The following is a 22283-nucleotide window of genomic DNA, read 5'->3' on the forward strand; positions in this document are numbered from 1 at the left end:
TTACATATCTAATTTACTCACAGAGCTGTGGCCAGGATCTGGGTTATATTCTTGACAGTTCCAGTTGCTTAGGAACTTAGAGTAACAAGGAATAAGAACAAGCCCATGTCAGTCCAAAAGATTTTTATAATCTCCTGCTCTGGTAAAATTCTGATCATTTTCTTAGTGTTTTGGAGGCTTGGGTAAGAGGTGTGGTGAGGAAAGGATTGGAAATGGGTATATTAAAAATTTGGAGATTTATATCTTTGCCTTGCATTCTGTTACTTGTTAATTATATGTTAACTTTTATGGAACATGATATGAAAAGGTTTCCCAGATACCATGACACTTAATCACTGTTGATTTTTCTCTACCTTCCTTACCTAATATTCAAAATTTTACTATTTATTTTCATCCTAATCTCTTCTTTCTCTAAGTAAAGCAGTTTGCCTTTTCTTAAAGTCCATTAGGATATCTTTAATTGGATGATAAAAATTGAAAATTATTTTTCTGGTAATGTATTCCCATGCATTTAATAAAAGAAACCATGCAAATAAAAGTTTCCAATCTTCATCTAGATTTCATGGATCTTTTGGTGTGGGAGGTACATGGGTTCCCCAAATTCTGTATGTATATTCTTCTAGGGAGACAGTCCATATCTTGTTTCATATTTTAAGAGACCTGTCCCCCAAACAGGTTCTGAACTACTGTTTTATGTTTTATTGACCTGTCTGTGCAAAGTATTATTTAGGAGCCAGGACATTCTGGAGATGATGCCAGGAGTGAAAGGAAAATCACACTGGAAATAAAGGAGTTTATATCCTACTGTGGATGTATTCTTTTGTGTTGATAAGAGTTTCTTCCTGATTCTTGTTACCCTAAGTTCCTAAGCAATTGGAACTGGAGGGCTTTATGGCAGGAATGACTCAATATTCATTCAGGAATGAATGACCACAAGCTGTTACCATTGGAGTACTTTTGCCAGTCTCAGGTACTCTCTGAGTCCACGTTATCTCCGCCACAAGCCACCAAATGTAATGCAGTGATTTGATTTCTCTGCAAGAGAGCTGCTATGTGGATGCCCTTGTTCCTAAGAAATTCAGTGACCTTATACTGATTTAAATAATCTTTTACATTACCAATCCTACCTCCATGCCATTCTTCTGGTATAGGAAAACATTTATATATTTTATAAATTAAGCCGTGGGAAAAAGCCATTTTGATTCCTAAGTGGCACCTAGAATAAATACTAGATTTTAAATCCTATAATACCCATTTCTAGTTTTTTGTGTATTTTTTAGAGATGGTATGTTACTATTTCTTGTAACTAATTTCATTTTACTTAATAGATGAAACTGACACCTGTTTTCAAGGGGTATACTGTTCTTTGGGTCTTGTTTTTTGGCTTATATAGAGCTAAGAGGCCTAAGAAAAATCATGTGTTTCAGACTTTCTAACTGCTTATAAGTTATTTAGTAACATTAAAAAACTAATATTAGTGAAATATTTTTGTACATGTCTCTTTTTATTTGAAGGTCATCAACATTCCATAATTTTGTCAAAATAGCACTAACCAAAAACCCCAAAAAAAGACCAACTGCTGAAAGACTTCTGACTGTAAGTCATTGAAATTATAGGGAATATTCTGTAGTCAATGCAGTAAGTAGGCATATCACTCGAACAAAGTATTTAAGATTTTTAATATAAAAATTTAGTGATCTCTTACTGCAGGGGTCTGCAAACTTTTTGGGAAGAGCCAGGTAGTAAATGTCTTGGGCTTTGGGGCCCTACAGTCTCTGTAGCAACTATTCAGTTTTGCCATTGAAGCACAAAAGCTACCAAAGACAGTACAATTGAATGGGCATGGCTTTAATACTGAAACCTTTATTCACAAAAAGAGGCAGTGCCCCAGATTTTGCCCATGGGCTTTAGTTTGCCAACCCCTGCCTTAGAGAAAACTCTTAAAAATGTTGCTATCACCTAAAATTAATTGCCTTTTTCGGTTTCTTATGTAAATATAGAATGTTCTGTGTGTATATGTGTTTGTAAAATATTTTTAGAAAAAGTTCATGATTACAACAATTTAAGGAAACTTTATTTAAATATCAAAATGTAACTGTCTTTTTACATTTACATAATGTTACTGAATTAAATGTATGCATATGTGGAATACACATGCTTTTTTCTTATTATGATGTGATATTCATTTGCATATATATCACTATAGTGACATGAGTAATGAATGTCAGTTGTTATAGCCAAGGTTGCAATTTTACAACCTAATATAGATAACTTGAAAAATTATTCATGTTGGGGTGCCTGGCTGGCTCAGTGAGTAGAGGATGTGACTCTTAATCTCAGGGTCATGAGTTCAAGCCCTATGTTGGGCATGGAACCTACTTAAAATTAAAAAAAAAAATGATTCATGTCATAAACTTACTCCACAAGGGTGCTGCAGTTTTATAATATACAATTATGGTCTCTCTGATACTTTTACTAGTACGTGCTCTAATTTATTTGTATTAGTAGGCTTCCATATGCTTGTTTTTGATAGTTACTGAATGAAAAAGTACAAATAACATTTTCTATGAACCATTGATGTAAAAGCATATTCATGAAGTTTTGTTTTGTTTTGTTTTGACTTAGCATACATTTGTAGGGCAGCCAGGTCTCTCTAGGGCCCTCGCAGTTGAACTGCTAGACAAAGTGAATAATCCAGACAACCATGCACACTACACTGAAGGAGATGATGATGACTTTGAGGTAAAGAGGTTTTCAGTCTAATATTTGAAAATAAATATTTAATATGGCCTTAATGTTTATTTTCTAATTTACTCTTTTTTAAGTTAGTTACAACAGATTTAGCTACAAAGATTAATTAGCAATGTAAACTAAACTTACCCTGCATATAATTACCAGGTAATACTTTAAAAAAAAATTGTGGTATTACATAAATAACTGGTTGACACTTTTTCTGGAAAGAACTAGGATTACTAATCTAATTAAAACCATTTATATCATTTTCTTTTCATAGTTGGTTTGCCAAAAGTTGAGAGGTAGCTAAGATTAGAATCAGATCATTTTCCCCTCCCAGAAATCCGGAAGTGCTTTCCCTTCTCCCCAAACCTCAAATTCTGTAGTGAGAGCTTGATCTTTCTCTAAAGAGAAAGTACATCTATTTCTAAGGAAATAAAAGAGGTTAGGAACATTGCTTTGGACCAAGAGAACAAAAGTTTAGCCAAAGCACATGCACATATTATTTTTCACTGAAGAGACTCTCTAATTGGCCATTTTTTATTTCTCTATTATACAGATTATTAACAATATAAATATATTTTTTAAATGTTGAGGTTCCCATAGAAATTTTATCCTTTCCAATACTTGTTCAGGACAATTATATATTATTACATGTAGAGCTATTCCTACATTTTCCTTCTCTGAAAATATTCTGAAGTCTTTTTGAATATATTATATTTAACATCAAAACTTGTAAATCATGAATGAGGGACTTCCTGCCCATTAGCAGGTACCTACTATGCTTGCATAAAGCACAGCTGAACTTTTCCACCAGTGTCTCTTCCTCTCCTTTTAGGATTTCTTTTTATTTCTGTGATTGTGTCCTCATTTCTCTTTATGCCTTTATTTCCTTTTATATCTCTACCTTCACTTCTGGCAAGACAATAGGACCATACTTTTTGTGTTATTTATTTGTTGAAGGAAATGTTTTACTTTATGTTCTTAAGTTTTGAATTATACTGTATAAGTATCATCATAACTACTAATAACGCATTGGGGAGTCATTGTGTACCAAGTATTAGGCTAGATAATTTTTATGTTAACTCATTAAATACTCAAAACAGTTTACAACATACTCTGTTACTATCCACATTTTATAAATGAGGAAATAACAGAGAAAGAATAGAAGTAATTTTCCCGAGATCATATGGCTAGTAAGTAGTGGAACCAGCTATTTGGATCCAAGGCACTAACTCCAAAGCCTATTGTTTTAGTTAATATGCTACCATTTCTATGTATGTGTTTAATAGAAATAGTCACTAAATAATCTTTGAAAACTAATCTTTAAAAACTAATCCTTGCCTTCTGTATAGCATAGTCTTGTCCTGTAGTAGGTATCTAATGAATATTTTGTTGAGTGTTAAAATGAACTTTAACTGAAAATATTGAATAAACTCGCTATTCATAGATTTTTTAATTTAAATTATCATTTGCAGACTTGTAATAAGATTTTTATAAAATTATTAAAATTGTTGTAACTTCAATATAAAATTGATATTATTTGATTCCCCAGTTTGTCTTTCACTGGTTATATAACTAACCAGATTCTTTTTTTTATTCCCCACATTATTTTGCTGGGCTTCCCAGATCCACTTTACCTTCTGAGTTCTCTATTTCTATTTAATGTGGTATCACTGTACTTCTCAGTTCTTGAAGTCCTTGTGCCAGGTAGTTGGGGACACGATGGCATATGAGATTGACCCAGTCCCTGCCTTGAAAGAACTTATAGTATGGTCTCATAGGAACCTCAGAAATACCACAAGTGTGATAACTGTTATGAAACAGGATATAGAGTATGCTATGGAGGCATATTTTAGGGACAGAGAAGGACTTGCTACAGAAGTGGTCTGTAAGTTGAAAATCTGAAGGATAAATTGGAATTAGAGGAAGAGGGCAGGCAGAATTGTTTTGAGTAGAGAGCATAATCGCATGTTAGAAAGCCTGGTGATAAGGGGCGCCTGGGTGGCTCAGTCGGTTAAGTGGCCGACTTCGGCTCAGGTCATGATCTCACAGTCTGTGGGTTCGAGCCCCGCGTCGGGCTCTGTGCTGACAGCTCACAGCCTGGAGCCTGCTTCCGATTCTGTGTCTCCCCCTCTCTCTGACCCTCCCCCGTTCATGCTCTGTCTCTCTCTGTCTCAAAAATAAATAAATGTTAAAAAGAAAGCCTGGTGATAAGAGAGAAGACTGTATACTTGAGGAACTAAAGATAGTCTGGTTCGAACAGAAAACAAGGAGGGGGATAGTGGGAGATAAAGTCACATAGCTAGACACTAGCCATTTCAAACCATGTTAAAATTTTTGGGCTTTATCAAAGGGCAGTAGAAGCCATTAAAGGGTAAAGGAGTGACGTGTAATTATATGTGCATTTTTAAAAGATCTCTATGACCTCAGAATAGTGGTTCCATTTCTGAAAATCTGCTAAGAGGCTTTTGAAGTCATCTGGGATAGAGATGGTGGTGTTTTAGACTAGGAGTATAACAAGGATGGAGAAAAATGGACCAGTAAAAGAATTCTCTGAGAGAGTTGGAGATTGGATGAAAACATGAGTGTGGGGGGTGAAAAGAGAGTACTCCTAGATTTTTATTTGAATGGCTGGGTGATCATAAAAGTGCCGCCCCATTTATTGAGGTAGGAACACTAGAGTAAAATCAAACTTGGGAATAAAGATGAATTCAAGTTTTATGTATAGTAATTTTGATGTTGAATAGACTTCCAAATGGAGACGTCTCACTAGAAATTAGATATGTGGTGGTAGCTTGGGGAGAAAAGTTTGGACTATAGATAGAAATTTGGGAGTCATTAAGTACAGAAGTAGTTGATACCTTAAGGAGTAAATCACTCAAGGGAAGCATGTAGAATGAGAAAACAGGAGAGGGCCTCAGACAGCATCCTAGATTTCTCCCAAAATTTAAGAATCAAGTAGGCTAAGAAGAATGGCAAAGGATTGATAAAGACCATTAAAAGAAGGAGGGAAGTTTTCAACAAGAATATTGCCTAGAAGATAAGTTAAAGAAGTCTTTGGATTTAGGTGGTGGTGCTTGAATACTTTTTTTAAAGGATAATATTCAAATTATAGAGGTGAAGCTAGATTAGAGTGGTTTGGAAAATAAGTATAGCAATACATTTATGAAATTTAGTTGTGAAAGGGAGAGGTAGGCTGAGCAGTAGTAGCTGGAGGAAAATGAGTTGGTAGGGATTTATTTAGTTATTTAGTTATTGTTTATCTGGGGGAAGTAAGTTTGAACAGGATTAAATGCTTATGAAAAGGATTCAGTAGATGGAGAGGAAAGATTCAAGAGAAACAAGGTAAATAGGCAAAGTCTCTGAGAAAGGAGGAGAGCCTGAGATCTAGATTATAATGGGAGGCTTGATCTTAGATAATGAAATGCTTTAATCTTGCACTAGAGAGGAGTATAGTTGAAGGTTGTCGTTCAAAGTTATCTTCTATTTGGTGATTCTGGTTTTCCTTGTGAAGTAATGGCAAGATCATGTCTTGAAAGTCCTGACAGAAAATGAGTGGGCTTGAAGAGTGGGAAGAGAAGGTGTGAAATAGTAATTGAGGAGAATGGTTGGGTTAAATGATTATAGTGAAGTGTTTTGGGGCAAAGTTGAAGCCTCAGATGAAATTAATTTTCTGTGTGGTCTGCTGGGTAACTTTCCTCCAGTAGTGATTTGTATCCCCAATATAAACACAAAGGTAGTTAGTTTAATTCATCTAAGGTGTCATTTGGGCATGCCAGAATACTGAAGGACAGTGGGGCAAAGGGAATTTAGGATACTGGCAAGAGATTGCTTGAAATTGTGGAACACTGGATACAAACTGGTTAAGAAGAAAAGTGAAGAAAAGAGAAATGCTGATGGACAATAAGAAGGTTAATGGGCTAATGGACTTGGAATTCCATTGTGAACACGAAGCAGTGTAATGGGAGTAAATGAGAGTGAGCTAGAAGGCTGAGAAGTTTGGAAGATAGTGTGAGTTCAAGTGTCAGAGCTGATGGGAGGGTCCATGGTGTGATCTTAGCAATCAAGAGTTCATTGAAATCTGGGAGAGTGTCTCTAGAGATGAGGTCAGAAAACTTAAGTCCCAAACAATGGGCTTTTGAAGTCCCTTGGTATGATGATGGGTCTTGAAGTAGAGGAAAAAACATATGAGCTCCTGTCCATCATCAGTGATTGAGTGAGTCATTAGAAATTTGGTAGGTGGCAGTTGAGCTGAAGGCATAGTTTGAAGAGATCAGGAGCTTGTACCAAAGGGTGTAAAGTAGCAAGCTTCTCACTTGATTTACTGCAGTATCCTTACTCAATCTCCCTGCATCCAGTGTTTCTCCCCTCCATATCTTCTCACACACTTATCCAATTATTCTGAAGTCTGACACCCTTTTTGTAAAATCTCCAAAAAATTTCTTTGCTGAGAAAATAAAATTGAGAGTCCTCACCTTGCATTCAGAGCCTTTCGTGATCTGGCTCATCCCCAGTCTGTCTGTCCAGCTTTGTCACCTCATCCCTTAATCTTCACCAAATAATAACCAACTCCAGTTCACCTAAATGCTACCATTTCCTTTTCTTCTTGCATCACTTTGTTCATATTCTCTCTGCTGTCTCGAATGCTTCCCACACTGCTGCACATCCATTACCTACTGTCCTTGAGGCCTAGAGCAGATTACAGCTCTGTCATGAAGAACTTCTATACCCCTTCAGGTGGAAGTCATTTCTTTTTCATCTGGGCATTAATAGTAACCATCTTAATCAATGGCATTGACCATTTTCTAATCTTATTAAGTATTTGTGTGTCTTAACTTCTAGATTATAAACTCTTTGGAGATAAGATTTCTGATTTTCTTTGCATCTTTTCAATATTTCATACAGTATAAACATAGAATAAGTGAATAACCTAAAATATGTTAGTGTTCATTGTATTGTTTATGTTTATCCCGTAATTTATTAGTAGGTAGTCATGTTTGTCAGTAAATGATCATTTAGTTAAAAAGTTTGACCTTTTAACTTTATCACTGAAATTTTTTAAAGTGTGTATATTATGCTTATATTCACAGCCCCATGCAATCATTCGTCATACCATTAGATCTACAAACAGGAATGCCAGAGCTGAACGGACAGCTTCAGAAATAAATTGTATGTGTTTGGTATACATTTTCAATTGGTGGTCTCGGAGGGTTGAGCTGGGTGTTCTCGTGGGTCTTACTGGAATAATAAAATTTCAGACTAACTGAGGCTACATGCTTTAACATATCAGAATACCTTTAAAATAGAGGTTGTTTTTCTGGTTTATAATGGAATTTTCTTATTTTTTAATTAAATGGTGTTTACTTACTAATTACAGAGGTAATATATGTTCATTGTAGAAAATTTGTAAGAGGAAAAAAATAGAAAATTAACATTGCCCATAATTTCATCACCCAGCACCAACCCACAGGTAATATTTTTGTTAATTGCCTCCATGTTTTTCCATGTATGTTTTTACATGGCTGAATTTATGCTATGCATAAATTTTTTACTGAACACAGAAGCATTTCCCATACACTAGTCTGGCCCTCCTTTTTTCATTGAGTTGATACACTGTAGTTGAATAGTTTCCGATTGTTGGACATTTGGGTTGGTTTCAGTTTTTTTAGGTTACTAGGAGAGGTGTATCTTTTCTAAAATGTCTACTTAAAAGGGGAAATTGATTGTTATTCTGTAAATTAGTCATTGACAAATATTTGGTATCAATGATGTTTGTCATTTTAGCCACATTAATTTAGAAGAACAGATTTGCAAAGAAGTTCTAGGTATATTGACTTAAATGTATACTTGTTTCAAAAAAGATTTAAAGAAGTTTACAATAAAATAAGATATATAAACCCTAATGAAGGAATATAATTTATTAAATGTATAGACTAATTAGAATTATTGTAGATGAACATTTTGTTGAAGTCTAAGTTTTCTTAAACCAAGTATTTCTAGCTTTCTGTATACAGCTTTGGAAATCTAGGTCAATGGGGAGTTAGAATGTCCTTCCTATATCAGTTGATTCAATCAGGCCTTTTCTTAGTTAAACCAGTAACCGGAGATCTTATCTCTTTGCTAATCCCAGATTGCTGATACTTCTTATGCTATCTTCTTATATAATCCCAAGTAACTCTCTGGACTTCAAATACCGTACAGAAAAGTAGCAAAGTTGCTCTTCCATTATAAAGCCATCTTCAATGGCTTGTATAAATATTCAATTAATATAGTCTAATTTATCTATATTTTCTTCTATGACTTTTGGGTTTTGTGTCATATTTAGCAAGGCCTTCCTGATTTTAAGGTTATAAAAGAATTCTATTATTTTTTTTCTTGTATTTTTACAATTTCACTGTTATAATATTTAATAGTTGATATACAGTATTAATTTATTTGGTAAGATGCATGAAGTTTGTATTCAATTTTAGTTTCTTTTCACATGACTACCCATTTGTCTAAATACTAATTATTAAAAACTTAATATTTTTACTAATGGATTTGACATGCTACCTTTATGATGTACTAAATGACCATATATTTTTTTGGATTCTTTCCAGAAATTCTCTTATTGCATTATTATGTCTAGTCATGTGCGAATAGCATAATTTGATTATTATGTCTTTATAATACCTGTTAAAATCGTTAAGACTAATTATCCTCCTACTCCCCTCACTCTACCTCCCCCACCTCTGTTATGATAGTTAGCTATTGTATTCTCCCCACATAAACTTAAGAATCAGTGTATCTAGTTAAAAAAATTCTCAGTGTTTTTACTGAGATCTCATAAAAGGTCATATACTAACTTTGGGAGAGTCGACACCTATAAGATAGTCTGTCTTCTTAACTTAAAATAGGCTTTTTCAGAGGTAAGTAAGTTCAAGGCTTAGTTCTTTCATGAATGACCAGGGTACTAATGTCTTCGTGGAGTAAGCTCTGTGCTTTAAGTACCAGAAAAAATTTGGTAAAGTTGAAGGTCATTTTATTGGTGATTTATCTTTAAATTTTCTTGAATCTTCTTTTGTGTCCATCAAGAGTATTTTATAGCTTTGTTTTTATTTGTTTAATAGATTTTATATACACCTAGTTAGTTCTATTCTTAGTTTTTTGTTTCATGTTTAAAATTTGAGCTGGTAACTTACATACAGTAAAATGCTTAGGTGTACTGCATGATGAATTTTTATATATGTATACACTCATGAAACTGATTTTTGATCTGGGGATTAAAAATATAGAACATTATCAGAATCTCTGAAGGCTCCTTTCCTTATGCTCCATTACAATCGATGTCCTTCTTTCTTCATATCCTCTTGCCCTTTCCATTGCCCAGGCTAATCTCTGTTCTGATCCTTTATCACCATAGATTGGTTTTTAGCTGATCTGGGTCTTCAGATAAATAGGATATACAAAATGCACCCTTTTTGCTTGGTTTCTTTTGCTCAACATTATGTCTGTGGGAGTAATTCATGTCATGTATAGCAATCATTGTTTTCATAGTAATCATATTTCATTGTATGATCATATCATAATTTATCCATTCTTTGGTTGATGGGCATTTGATTTGTTTCCAGTTTGGGGCTATTATCACTAGTATAAGCATCCTTTCTGTGTATTTTTAGTGGACATAGTAATTATTATGAGCCTGGCCTAGTCTGAAACCAAGGATAAATGTGTAGTCCAGCAAAGTCAGGTTTCTTGACGCCTTGCAGTGAAGGAAAACATACACCAGAGGAACTATGGAACATCTCATTAAACAAAGGAAAAGAAGAGTTACAGGGTTTTTTCTTAGGCTTTATTTATTTTGAGATAGAAGCAAGTGTGAGCTGGGGGAGGGGCAGAGAGAGAGGGAGAGAGAATTGCAAGCCCACACTGTCAGTGCAAAGCCCAACGTGGGGCTCAGTCTTACAGTGAGATCATGACCTGAACGGAAATCAAGAGTCAGACATTCAACCAACTGAGCCACCCAGGTGCCCCAAGAAGAGTTAGAGGGTTTTGAAAAGAATAAAGTTCAAGTGAAATGTGACACTACAAAAAAGGGATGTGTATGAAAGAGTGAATATCAGGTCTAATACCATGAAAATTGACCCAGAGGCCTGTTTTGGAAACTTGGAATGTTGTATTGGGAACTCCTTTATTTGAAGATTGTATCTGTTTTCCAACTGGTTATGGTTTCTATTCTGCTTCTCGTCTGGTCATTTTTTTATTATATCTTGGACGTTGTGGTGCGACACTGAGTGTCTGGATTTGGTCCTCTTTATCCAAAAGGTGTTTAAAGAGTTTCTTAAGTGGTACGTCAGCTTGATCCTTTTAAGGCTTGTGACAGGTTTTACCAGGATATTCAGCAGGCTTTTTCCTCTGGTTAGAAATTCAACTATCTTTCCTGGTACTGTGCGATCACCAGAATCTGCATTTAGCTCAGCACTCCTCTGCTAGCTGTTTTTGACGTACTTTGTATAATCTCGTGTTTGCTTATGGGCAACTTAGTATTCAACCAAAGACTTAAAGAGATCTCTTGGCATATTTCTGGAGCTCCTCCTTTATGCAGTTTTCTTATTTCTGGCACTCTGCCCTTCAAATTCCAACTACCTAAGCAGCTCCAGTCTTCAGTCTTTGTTTCCAACACCCAGTGAGGCTGGTACTCTCTCTTTGGATTCCACTTTCTTGCGTCCTAGTTTGAAAAGTGCCTCCAGGCAGAAAGCCAGAGTGAATGTGGATCTTGCCACCATGTATTTCCTTTCTCTCAAGGACAGTGCTGTGGTATCTGTTAGCCACTGCCTCAAAACAATTGCTTCACATAATTTATGCGCACATACATGTAACACCAATGTATTAGTTGTTTAAAGCAGAAGGAGAAATACAATTCCTGTTACCGTATTATGGCTAGAGCCTACATCATCTTACAGAGATAAATGAGTATGTATAATAGAAGACCTCCCCATCTTTGTATTTTCATACACCAAAGATGCACCCAAAGGTACTGCTGGTATTTTCTCTAAAACAAAACAACTTCAGGTCCCATCTACCACATAAAACAATGATACAGCATTCTTTGCCATAGTTATGGCTACAGTAGTTTTAGAAGAGTACTTTTCTTATGTGTTAAAACATCTTCAATGTTTATGAAACTCATTTTCTCTAGGAATTTCTTTTTAAGTATTGAAATTTGCTTGTTATATAATTCTTATTATTAAAGAGTGATATTTTCTCTTTCTTTACCATACTTACACACTTGTGATTCATCTCTAGACCTGCTTGCCAGTATTTCTGGTTGTGACATAAAAAACTTTAGCTCATCTCTGTCTCAAATGAGTTGAAGTAGTGATTTCAAGTAGTGGTTTTGAGTTAAGATGTTTTTTATTTATGTTAAGAAATAAATCACTAATAAAGAGCTTTTTATTTTAGGTTATTTTTGAAAAGTAGATACTGTGTTTTATGAAATGTCTTCAATCTTTCTTTGGAAATTTTTATGACAATGCTTTTATTTAATGAATTATATAAGTACTTTGTATTACTTTACAAATCTTGTTTTAGGGATAGAGACAACTGGATCCTTTTTGAAAATGATTTTTTAATGTATTTTATTTGCCAAGATTGTATTTGGGGATCTTGCATCTCTATGCTGCAAGTGTGTTTTTTTTTCTCTCTTTGATCATTTAGTCGTTAGATTTTACAGTTTTAAAATTCTGTGTACTTTATGAGTAGCTAATAAGCTGTCCTTTTCTCTGTTTTAGAATATTTCATATAAAAGAGTAGGCCAAATAAAATATACATTGAGCAAAATATAATATTAAATTTCTGAATTCCATTGTAACATTTAATTTAAATAATGTTTGTTCTTTTTAGATAATTATAGGTAATTTGGGGAGGTTCATTTCTGCCATAAAGTTGTAGCCTTAGAAGAGAGTGTGCAGCCTAGACAGGGAAAATCCCTTAGTCACCATTAGTTTTCTCAGTCACCTACTTTGATTAACTTTTTTAAATCTCATACACAAAGAATTTACTAAGTAGATTTGTAGTAAGCTACCAAATTGTTACCTTCTTCTGGTAAATATAAAGAAAGGTACTCTTGCAGTAAAAAAGTGAAAAAATTTTGTCTTCTTTCTTCTTTCCCCCTTCCCCTCTCCCCTATACATATGCTTCTTGCTACATTTCTGAAATTAACCCTTTAAGATACAGTTTGTGAATATCTGTTACATATTTTGCAGTTGACAAATTACAGTTCGAACCTCCTCTGAGAAAAGAAACAGAAGCACGGGATGAAATGGTAGGAATTATTACTTCAGAAGTACTTTACACATTAAAATTTGAGAAAACTTACAGTCAGGTAAACTTTGACTAAGGATCAAAGTTATATATTCTTTCAAGCATTAATTTTGATACTGTATTTCACATATTAAAGTTTGAAAAAGCTTATAGTTAGGCATATTTTAACTAGAGTACATTTTGTAATATACCATTTTAACCATTCATATTGACCTTTCTGAATCTTTTGAAGGAGTTACCTGAAGTTATTAAATATATGGAATTTGATGTTGAGCTTTAAGCTCTAGGATCTTTTTTTCTTACAGACTCTGTTAGGTTTGTAGTATATTTTTGCATTACCTTACTGTTTTTGATATTTATTTGTTAATATAGCTTCTTTTTTAACCATTGCTCTTATATTTCGAAGTTACTGTTTAGTTAAACATTTTCTTATCTAAAAGGAAAAAGTAATAAATAGAGCAAGGTATTATCAGAGTTGCCTAGATGTTACCTTAACATTTACTTTATTTTTAAGCTTCGGTAAAGTATAATTTTTCGAGGAATTGCCTTCTGTTAATGGATCTCTTCATTCTTAACATTTGGAAGTAGTACTCTTCTTACTGTGTGTATTGCTATATATATAATTCACAGTTTCTATGCCAGTGGGGAAAAAATAGTAGCACCAATAAGTTAATGATAATTTAATAATATGATGTTTCGTTTCCCACACTAATGGATTAGTGATGCAGATAATTCAGAGTTATGTTTTTCTGTTTATTTGGAATATACTAGCATTGGTAAAGAGGGCTTGTCACACTGAAACTATATTCAGTATGTTTATGGAATTTCTTAAGTTTCAGTCAACAGATAATGAGTCATTGACCTAAATATGTCAAATGGCAGCAAATCTAACTGGAGATTAAAAAACTGATTGAAAGCCAAGATGATTAACAATCATGACAATGAATATTTTCTTGAATCAAATAAAATGATTAATATCTGTTATAAGAGAACATTTTAAACTATTTTTACCTTCACAGGGAGTGTCATCAGACCCAAACTTTGTATTACAATGGAATCCTTTTGTTGATGGTGCAAATACTGGCAAGTAAGTTGTTTGCTAACTTAATATTTTACTTATATTTTACTTTATATAGGAACAGTATTGGGTGGGAACAATTTATTGTAATAAGTTTTAATTTTCATTCTTAAAAAAAATTGTGCTCTGCCTCATATCAGTGTAAAGCTTCTGACTTTTTAATTGCCAAAAGGCATCATGTGTTGATAATTAAGGTTTTCTTCTTTAAATTCAGCTTAGTGGATGTAATGTTAATTTACTGAAAGATGAGGTACATAATGTCATGGGAAAAAGTGCTGTAGGAGTCACAAAGCCCCAAATCCATTCTGCAGTATAGTTACTTATATTCTAGACCTGTCTTCCCTCAACAGGTAAGTTACAGGGCCGGCCCAGATGTTCCAAGCCTGTGCATTGGCTAGAGAGGTCTTTGGAAGTATAGATCTCTGCGGCCCCCACATTCAGCTTATAGATCTGGGGTTGGCACTCTATGACCTATAAGTCACATCTGGTCCACTGCCTATGTTTTGTACAGTCCACAAACTAGATTGGTATTTAGATTTTTTAATAATTGAAAGAAAATCCAAAGGAGAGTGATACTTCGTTATATGTGAAAATTATATAAACATTTTAGTGTCCATAAGGAAGGTTTGTTGGGATACAGCCATGCTTATTAGTTATGTATTACCTATGGCTGCTTTCACATTATAACAAAGAGTTAAGTACTTGTGACCACTGTATACACTAAAGTTTATATTTACTACTGTCTGGCCCCTTACAGAAAAAGTTTGCCAACCCTTGCAACAGAATACGGTCTTTGGGACTCGAATCTCAGAATCCTAAAAGCTTCCCAATTGATTACAATAACTCTAGATAAATAAGCGTCTGGAACCAGTGAGCTAGATCAGTGATTCTTAAGTTTTGATGTGCCTGGAAGATCACCTGAAGGTTCTGATTCCATAGGTCTAGACGATACATATGGAAGTTTCAAGGTGATGCCAATATTGTTGATCTATGTACCCCACTTGGGCTAGCAAAAAGGGTTTGATGATATGGCCACTTGAATCTATGATTCACAGTGGCTTCCAACTCTAAAATTTGGAATCTGTTTTTTTACTAAGTTTAATTTTTATTACATACTAAATATGCAGAGCATAACCATAAAGTAAAAAGACTTTGTATTCATTTTATACAAATCTGTTTTATAGTCCTGCTAATACACTTTGACATAATGAGGCCTTAGGTCTTTCTATAGGTTTTAAAAATTTTCTTTATCATGATCTAAAGAATGTAAACAATTTTAATGCACATTTATTAGAGTCCCTATTTTATGTTACATTTACTACCATCTGAATTGCATTTTTCTCTTTGTGTTAGATCAACCTCAAAACGTGCAATACCACCTCCCCTACCTCCTAAGGTGAGCGACTTAAAATTTTTGAATAAATCCTTTTTTTAATAATAAAATAATTAAAAAGTAATTTCATTGAATTTGTTCAAAATTCTCTTAAATATGCTTTAGATAAATACAGTTTTTTTCAAGAGGGGATTACAAAGATGTAAAATATATATTAAAAAACTTCCTGAGAAATACAATATTTTAATAGCTATAAGAAAAAGGTAAAAATCACATACTCATTTGAGAAAATACTCGACTACATGAAGAGGAAACAGAAAGAGTTCATCATTTATAGTCCTCATTTAGTATGGCAATTTCCTATTTCAATGGAGTCATACTTCATTAAGTCCTTGCTTATTCCTGCTTATTAAATATTTTGTGGATTGTTTACATAATTTTATCAGTTTAAAATTATATCAGTTTTGGCTTAGGGATGATTAAAAAATCACATGGCAAGTTCTTAGTTGTGTTGGGACAGTAACTCTTGTTTATTTTTCTTAATTAGCTTAGTGAGTTGAATTACATAGCAAAAAGAAAAAATCACATACCTCCCCACCCGCTAAAGTCTTAGGTGGGTAATGATAATGAAGTGTTACTGTTTCATATCCAAATGTATTAAAGTACTCTTATGTCTTATTATCACAGCCAAGGATAAACAGCTACCCTGAAGACAACCTCCTAGATGAAGAAAAATCATCAACTGTAAAACGTTGCCCTGATTCAGAGAACAGAGCTCCCCAGTTTCTCAGAAGACAGAGTAGCCCAAGTTGTGGTCCTGTAGCTGAGACTTCCTCTATTGGTATGGCTAGCAGTGTCAGCAGTCCTGGAGTGCATACAGCTAGATACTGTGATCTGGGTAAATAAATTGAAGTGAAAACTGAAAAGAAAGCCATTTTCATATTTTAAAGAATGTCTTTGGTCACTCTTTTAACTGTTTAAAGCTTTCTGAAGTTACTTTAAAATTCCACGTGGGCGGACTATGAATAGATTCAGTCCAAGTGAACCCTGATTTGATTTCTTAAGTAATATGATAGGTCTTAGAATGATGAATGGATGTTCCTGCCCTCCAGAAGTTCAGGATCTGTAGCAGAAGTTACACTCTATGGGTACCTGTAATATTAGACAAGACAGCTTATATAAGTGTCTCATACAGTAATTAACTATAGTAATAGAAGATGAGAAATTTTTCAGGAAGATAAGGATAGGGAAGAGAGTGGGGGGCAGGGGGCTTGCAGAGCATTAAAGTGGATGGATCCTTCATTAGTGGGAGCCAGTGCTGACAGGCATGCCTGATGAGCAAGAAAGAATGAACAAATGCACTGACAACCTGGATTGTGTTGGAAGTATACTATGGGAGAAGTGTGAGCTTTTGAAAGGTGTATACTAGGAGATAGGACTAAAAAGGTAGATTGGAGTTCAGTTATGAAAGGCCTTGAATATATCAGGCCTGAATATCTGAATATCAGATTTCATTTTTCTCACAATATGGAAAGACGTTTGTTGTTTACATGGATTAAGACCACTGCTAGAGATGCAATGCTGCCTCTATTGAACCTAGAGAACGGCACTGAAGATACTTTAACTCATCTGCCAGTAGAGAATATTTCCCAGTAAAGGATCACCCAAATGGAAAACAAGTATTGGGGGAAAGGGAAAATTATTTTTCAAGGAAGGTACTTATTTGTATGTTCATTCAGCTTTAACCATGATTCTTTTTAGGAGATGGTGATGGTATTTCAAAACTAATTAGTGAAAATACAGAAGGATCAGCACAAGCACCCCAGTTACCACGGAAAAAGGACAAGCGAGATTTCCCGGTAGGCATAACAGGCATTTGGTGATTAGTTGTAATGATTACCGTGTTTATCATAGAGAGGCAGTGTCTGTTTTGGTGGGCAGGGGGCATAGCCTCTTTAATTCAAGAATTAGATAACTAAATTTCCAAATGTATAGGTGTTTTTTTTAAGGCTTAAGAGATCTTAAAGCATTAAAAATTATTTTTCCCACAGAAACCAGCCATCAATGGCCTTCCACCCACTCCAAAAGTGCTGGTAAGGAATATTTTTATGTGAACTACTTGCCAATTTTCATCTCTTTAGAAGCAGCAGATTTTTTATTTGCTGTCAAGTATCTTGAGCTATTGAATGGAAGGATTCATAAAATACAAAGGCATAAATGCATTTTGATACACCACGAATCAAATCATGTACCCTAATGTGAGTGAGTTGGTTAGAACTTGGAAAGTTTTGCTTTTTGTAAATATGGCAGCTGGGTTCTCAGAGTAGCCTTGAAAGGCCAGTTTAACTTTAATGTGATGATATCAGTAGTACTGTGTCCTCTTCATTATATGGGTTAAATTCCTTTCTGCCCCTGAAGCCATTTTCACATTGAACTATACACAGTGAACGGGGAAGCTTATCTTAGTGCTTGTTCTCTGGCTCTCCGAGGTGGTTCAGCCAATCATATGAATGGGATGCTTTATAAATTATACCTTTTTATTCAGTAAAAGTCTAATATGTAATGTAAATATTAGTCTTTTTGTCTGCTTCACTATTACAGAGTAACACTGCAATTACAATCACTGTGATGTTGCTCAGTAATATCATCCATTATTTCACATTATTAAATGTTAGTCCTAAAGATAAGTGGGGACTTAAAATTCCTAAAATAGATCACTGACATATGTAGATGTTTTGGTAAATTTGTTATTTTTGCCCTGAAATAGTAGATTACACAAGGCAACAATAGGAGACTCTATTGTTAGAAGTCGTTAAATGATAGCAAAATAGGAATTTTGGTAATGAAACCATAAACATATGCAAGTAAGAGTGAATTTAGCATTTTGTAATCTTAGCTGATTTCTAAGAATATATAAAATTACATAATCAAATAAGTCAACATTTCTTTCTTTATAAATAAGATGGGAGCATGTTTTTCCAAAGTTTTTGATGGCTGCCCTTTGAAAATTAATTGTGCAACATCTTGGATACATCCTGATACAAAAGGTAAAATTTCTGAACTTTTTTTTTTTAAATGTTTATTTGAGAGAGAGAGAGAGAGTGCGCGCCTGCCCACACTTGTACATGTACATGTGAGCTGGGGAGGGGCAGGGAGAAAGGGAGAGAGAGAATCCCAAGCAGGCTCCCCACACTGTCAGCGTAGAGCCCGACAGGGGCTCTGTCTCACAAACTGCATGTTCTTGACCTGAGCTGAAGTCAAGAGTCGGGCACTCAATGGACTGAGCCACCCAGGTGCCCCTGAAATTTCTGAACAAAATTATATACACCTCTAATAAAATATTTATTATGAAAAAAGATATTTATGGTCAGTGAACTGAAGTTATTTAAAAATATTACTTTAGAGACTAAATAGTATAGATACCTGCAACAACCTAAATTGGTAGATAAGAGTTTTGGTTTAACCTTTAGAATTTAAGAGTGTATGGGAACTGTTCTGATTAAAGGAGACTGAATAGACATGCCACAAGTGATTGCAACCATAATTAGGGATTTTCTGTCATATAAAAGGACAATACTGGGACAGTCTATAATCTCAATCAGTGAAGTCATTACAGTAGATAATAGTATTGTGTCAGTGTTAATTTCCTGATTTTGAACATCGTACTGTGGTTATATAACACTTCCGTTTTTCTTTTTTTAAGATGTGCACACTGAAATATTTAGGAATTAAGGGGCATCATGTTTGTAACTTAAACAGCTCAGAAAAAAAAATGTGTGTGTGTAGAGTGAAAAAAGGATAAAGCAAAAGTGGTAAATGGTAATATTTGTGGAATCTGTGTGAAGGATATTCAGGAATTCTTTGTACTATTAAAACTTTTCTATAAATCTGAAATTATGGCAATATAACAAAATTTATTTTTTAAAATTTATACTGTATGTTTTTAAAGTGAGGAAACCTAATACATAGAGGTAAAAATTTGGAATCAAATAGACCTGGGTTTGAATTCCTGCTCTGTCATTACTATATGACTTGAGAAAGAAACTTTACACCTCTGTTCTCAGTGTGATCATTTTACAACATAAATACTCTTACTACTCACCTCACTGCAAGGAAGGAAAAAGCCTGCCTACCTGAGTGTCTGGCAATTAGCAAACAGAGTAGGCAAAAAAGGGTGTTCAGGAAATGTTTGTTTCCACTTTAACATAATAATATAGACAAGTGATATAATTATCTGCTTTAAATGCTACTGTTAGAAATATAACCAAAAAAAAAGTATTTTTATCAGTAAAGAAATGGTTTTTTGTGTGTTTGTAACTTTTTATTTTGATATAATTTCAGACCTAACAGAAAAGTTAGAAAAATAGTGTAAGAAACTCCTCTATACTCAGAATCATCAGTTATTTCTATTATTTATCTATATGTGCATTTTTTTTCTGAATTACTTGAGAGTGGCTCTGTGTACTTCATTTTGTATTTCCTAGGAACAAGAATCATCTCTTATATACCCACAGTACAATTGTGAAGATCAGGAAATTTATCATTGATTTAATACATAGTCCATATTTATTTATTTTTTGATTGAAGTATAGTTGACATCACAGTCCATATTTAAATTATTGTCTCAATAATATTCTTTATTGTCTTCCCCCTTCTTTTTTCCCCAATCCAACAACATCTAATTCAGGATCACTGGTTTTATTTAGCTACCACAACTGTTCAGTCTCCTCACGTCTGGAACAGTTCTTCAACCTTTCTTTGTGTCTCTTGATCTTGACATTTTTGGAACTATCTATTTTGTAGAATGTCCCTTAATTTGGGTTTGTTGATGAGTCCTCATACTTAGATCAAGTAATGCATTTTTGGTGGGAATATGAAAGAATTGTGCTCTTCTTAGTGCATCGTATCAGAAGGTACATGCTGTCAGCTTGTCCAAACACTAGTGATATTAACGTTGACCATCTGGTTAAGGTGGTGTTCACTAGCTTTCTCCACTGTCAAGTGACTATTTTTCCCTTTTTAATTAATTAGTAATTACTTGATAAGTAATATGGAATACATTGAGACTATATAAATATCCTCTTGTTCATCAGACTTTAACCAACTGGTTTTAGCATTTATTGATTGTTGACAATCCACTGACATCCACGGACAATTTCTCTTCTTTTCCATTTATTTATGTACCTATATTAGTTTGAACTTATGAATTTTATTCAGGGAGATATGATCTATTAATATTATTACTTATTTTAGCGCTTAAATTGTCCCAGAATTTTTGAGCAGGGAGAGTTCCTATGTTCTTTAGTTTAATGTTTGATCACTTCCTACCTTTCTGGCACAGGAAGATTTCTAGGCTCATCTTACACTTTTCTTGCCCCAGAATTGGAATCCATCTTTTCTCCAAGCAGCCCTGGTTCTTTCTAGTGCAAAGTAATATATTTAGGAACCAAGATCTGGACACTAGGTATGCTCATCGTTTCTGGTGTGTCATGATTTATAATTTCTATGTAATTTATAGTGTCCTTCAAAGAGTATTTGAGATACCTGGCAAAAATACAGTTACATTGAAAAATCTTAAGATATGACAATTATGTTGAAAGGAAGGATTATATAAGATAAAGCTAGAGTGAATGAGTAACAGAATATATCTGCTTTTAAAAATAAGATCAGAATTGGAGAAAAATGTAAAGAAGATGGCATGAACTCTAGAAAATAATTTTTCTTCGGATGGGTGGGTGGCCAGCTAACTCTCAACACCAGTAAAGCACAGAGCCATTTTATTTAATTATTTCAGAAAATGATAGTAAATTCTGGTGATTTATCTTAACTGTTTTAGATCAGTACATTATTTTTGGAACTGAAGATGGTATTTACACATTGAATCTCAATGAGCTACATGAGGCAACGATGGAACAGGTAATTTAGGAGTTTTAACTCAAGAAATTAGTGTGGGTGTATTGGGTAAAAGAAGTCTTGTAATTTTAAATCAATTTTTATGGGCTTCAGTTGTAATGTTTATGATTTAAATATTTAAGGAGATGAAATTGTATTCTTTACATGTTCACATTACAAGATTTTTTTTGTAAAGTTTCTGTAATTTACTAAAAAGGTAGAAAATATTTATTTTTATACTATTTCAGACTGTTAGAATTTGGATGTTAAAGCATAAGGGAATGAAAACTGGAGAATTTTAATTCCCTTCTTTTTTTTTTCTTTATAGTTATTTCCACGGAAATGTACTTGGCTCTATGTTATCAATAATACTTTAATGTCATTATCAGGTATGTATATAATGAAAATAATGTGAAAAATAAACCATAGACAAGCAGAGAAATGTAATATTTTTAATTAAAGCATAGTCGACACAAGAGAAAGATAATTTTAATAGACGTTATTTTTTAAGTGTTATTTGTTTTACTATGTATAGTAACTTTGCAACTTGCAGATGTTTTCTACAAACTTAGAATGGGAAGAAACTTTGAGAAAGGACCCTGTGTTCAGTTAAGGTAGCACTTCCCAAACCTGTCCAGGATGTAAACACCTGAGGACTATCCTGTTGATTGTTACCTGAGGCCATCCCCTTCCACTCAGACTCCTCCACCCTCACTGTCGCTATCACCGTGTGCCTTCCATGGAGAATTACCAGTGGAAGGGAAGGAATCAGAGAATCTTACTGCTCCCTTTCTCTGTGATCTTGAACAAGTGACCTTCTCTTGGCCCCAGTCTTCTTAATTGTGAAATGTGGACAATGTTAACAATAGCAGCCCATGAGGTTGCTGTGAGGATTAAATGAGACGATCTCCAGAGTGCTTATTAGTAAACAGTGAAGACTCG

At 34.1% G+C, this 22283-nt stretch overlaps 1 protein-coding gene across 4 annotated transcripts in view; it reads left to right on the top strand.

Moving 5' to 3' along the window:
* Nucleotides 1–22283, top strand: part of MAP4K5 (mitogen-activated protein kinase kinase kinase kinase 5) — a 109992-nt gene that overhangs the window by 67769 nt on the left and 19940 nt on the right. For 3 of the 4 annotated variants that reach the window (XM_049612803.1, XM_049612806.1, XM_049612805.1), the window contains 12 exons: nt 1515–1596; nt 2626–2742; nt 7827–7905; nt 12981–13039; nt 14058–14125; nt 15470–15512; nt 16137–16347; nt 17211–17308; nt 17501–17542; nt 18412–18496; nt 21286–21365; nt 21670–21730. In XM_049612803.1, the coding sequence (XP_049468760.1) occupies nt 1515–1596; nt 2626–2742; nt 7827–7905; nt 12981–13039; nt 14058–14125; nt 15470–15512; nt 16137–16347; nt 17211–17308; nt 17501–17542; nt 18412–18496; nt 21286–21365; nt 21670–21730 (1025 nt within the window). The remainder of the gene's footprint in view (nt 1–1514; nt 1597–2625; nt 2743–7826; nt 7906–12980; nt 13040–14057; nt 14126–15469; nt 15513–16136; nt 16348–17210; nt 17309–17500; nt 17543–18411; nt 18497–21285; nt 21366–21669; nt 21731–22283) is intronic. The other variant, XM_049612804.1, reaches the window with a different exon arrangement.

This window comes from Panthera uncia (genome assembly GCF_023721935.1).
Source record: "Panthera uncia isolate 11264 chromosome B3 unlocalized genomic scaffold, Puncia_PCG_1.0 HiC_scaffold_1, whole genome shotgun sequence".
Classification (NCBI taxonomy): domain Eukaryota; kingdom Metazoa; phylum Chordata; class Mammalia; order Carnivora; family Felidae; genus Panthera; species Panthera uncia.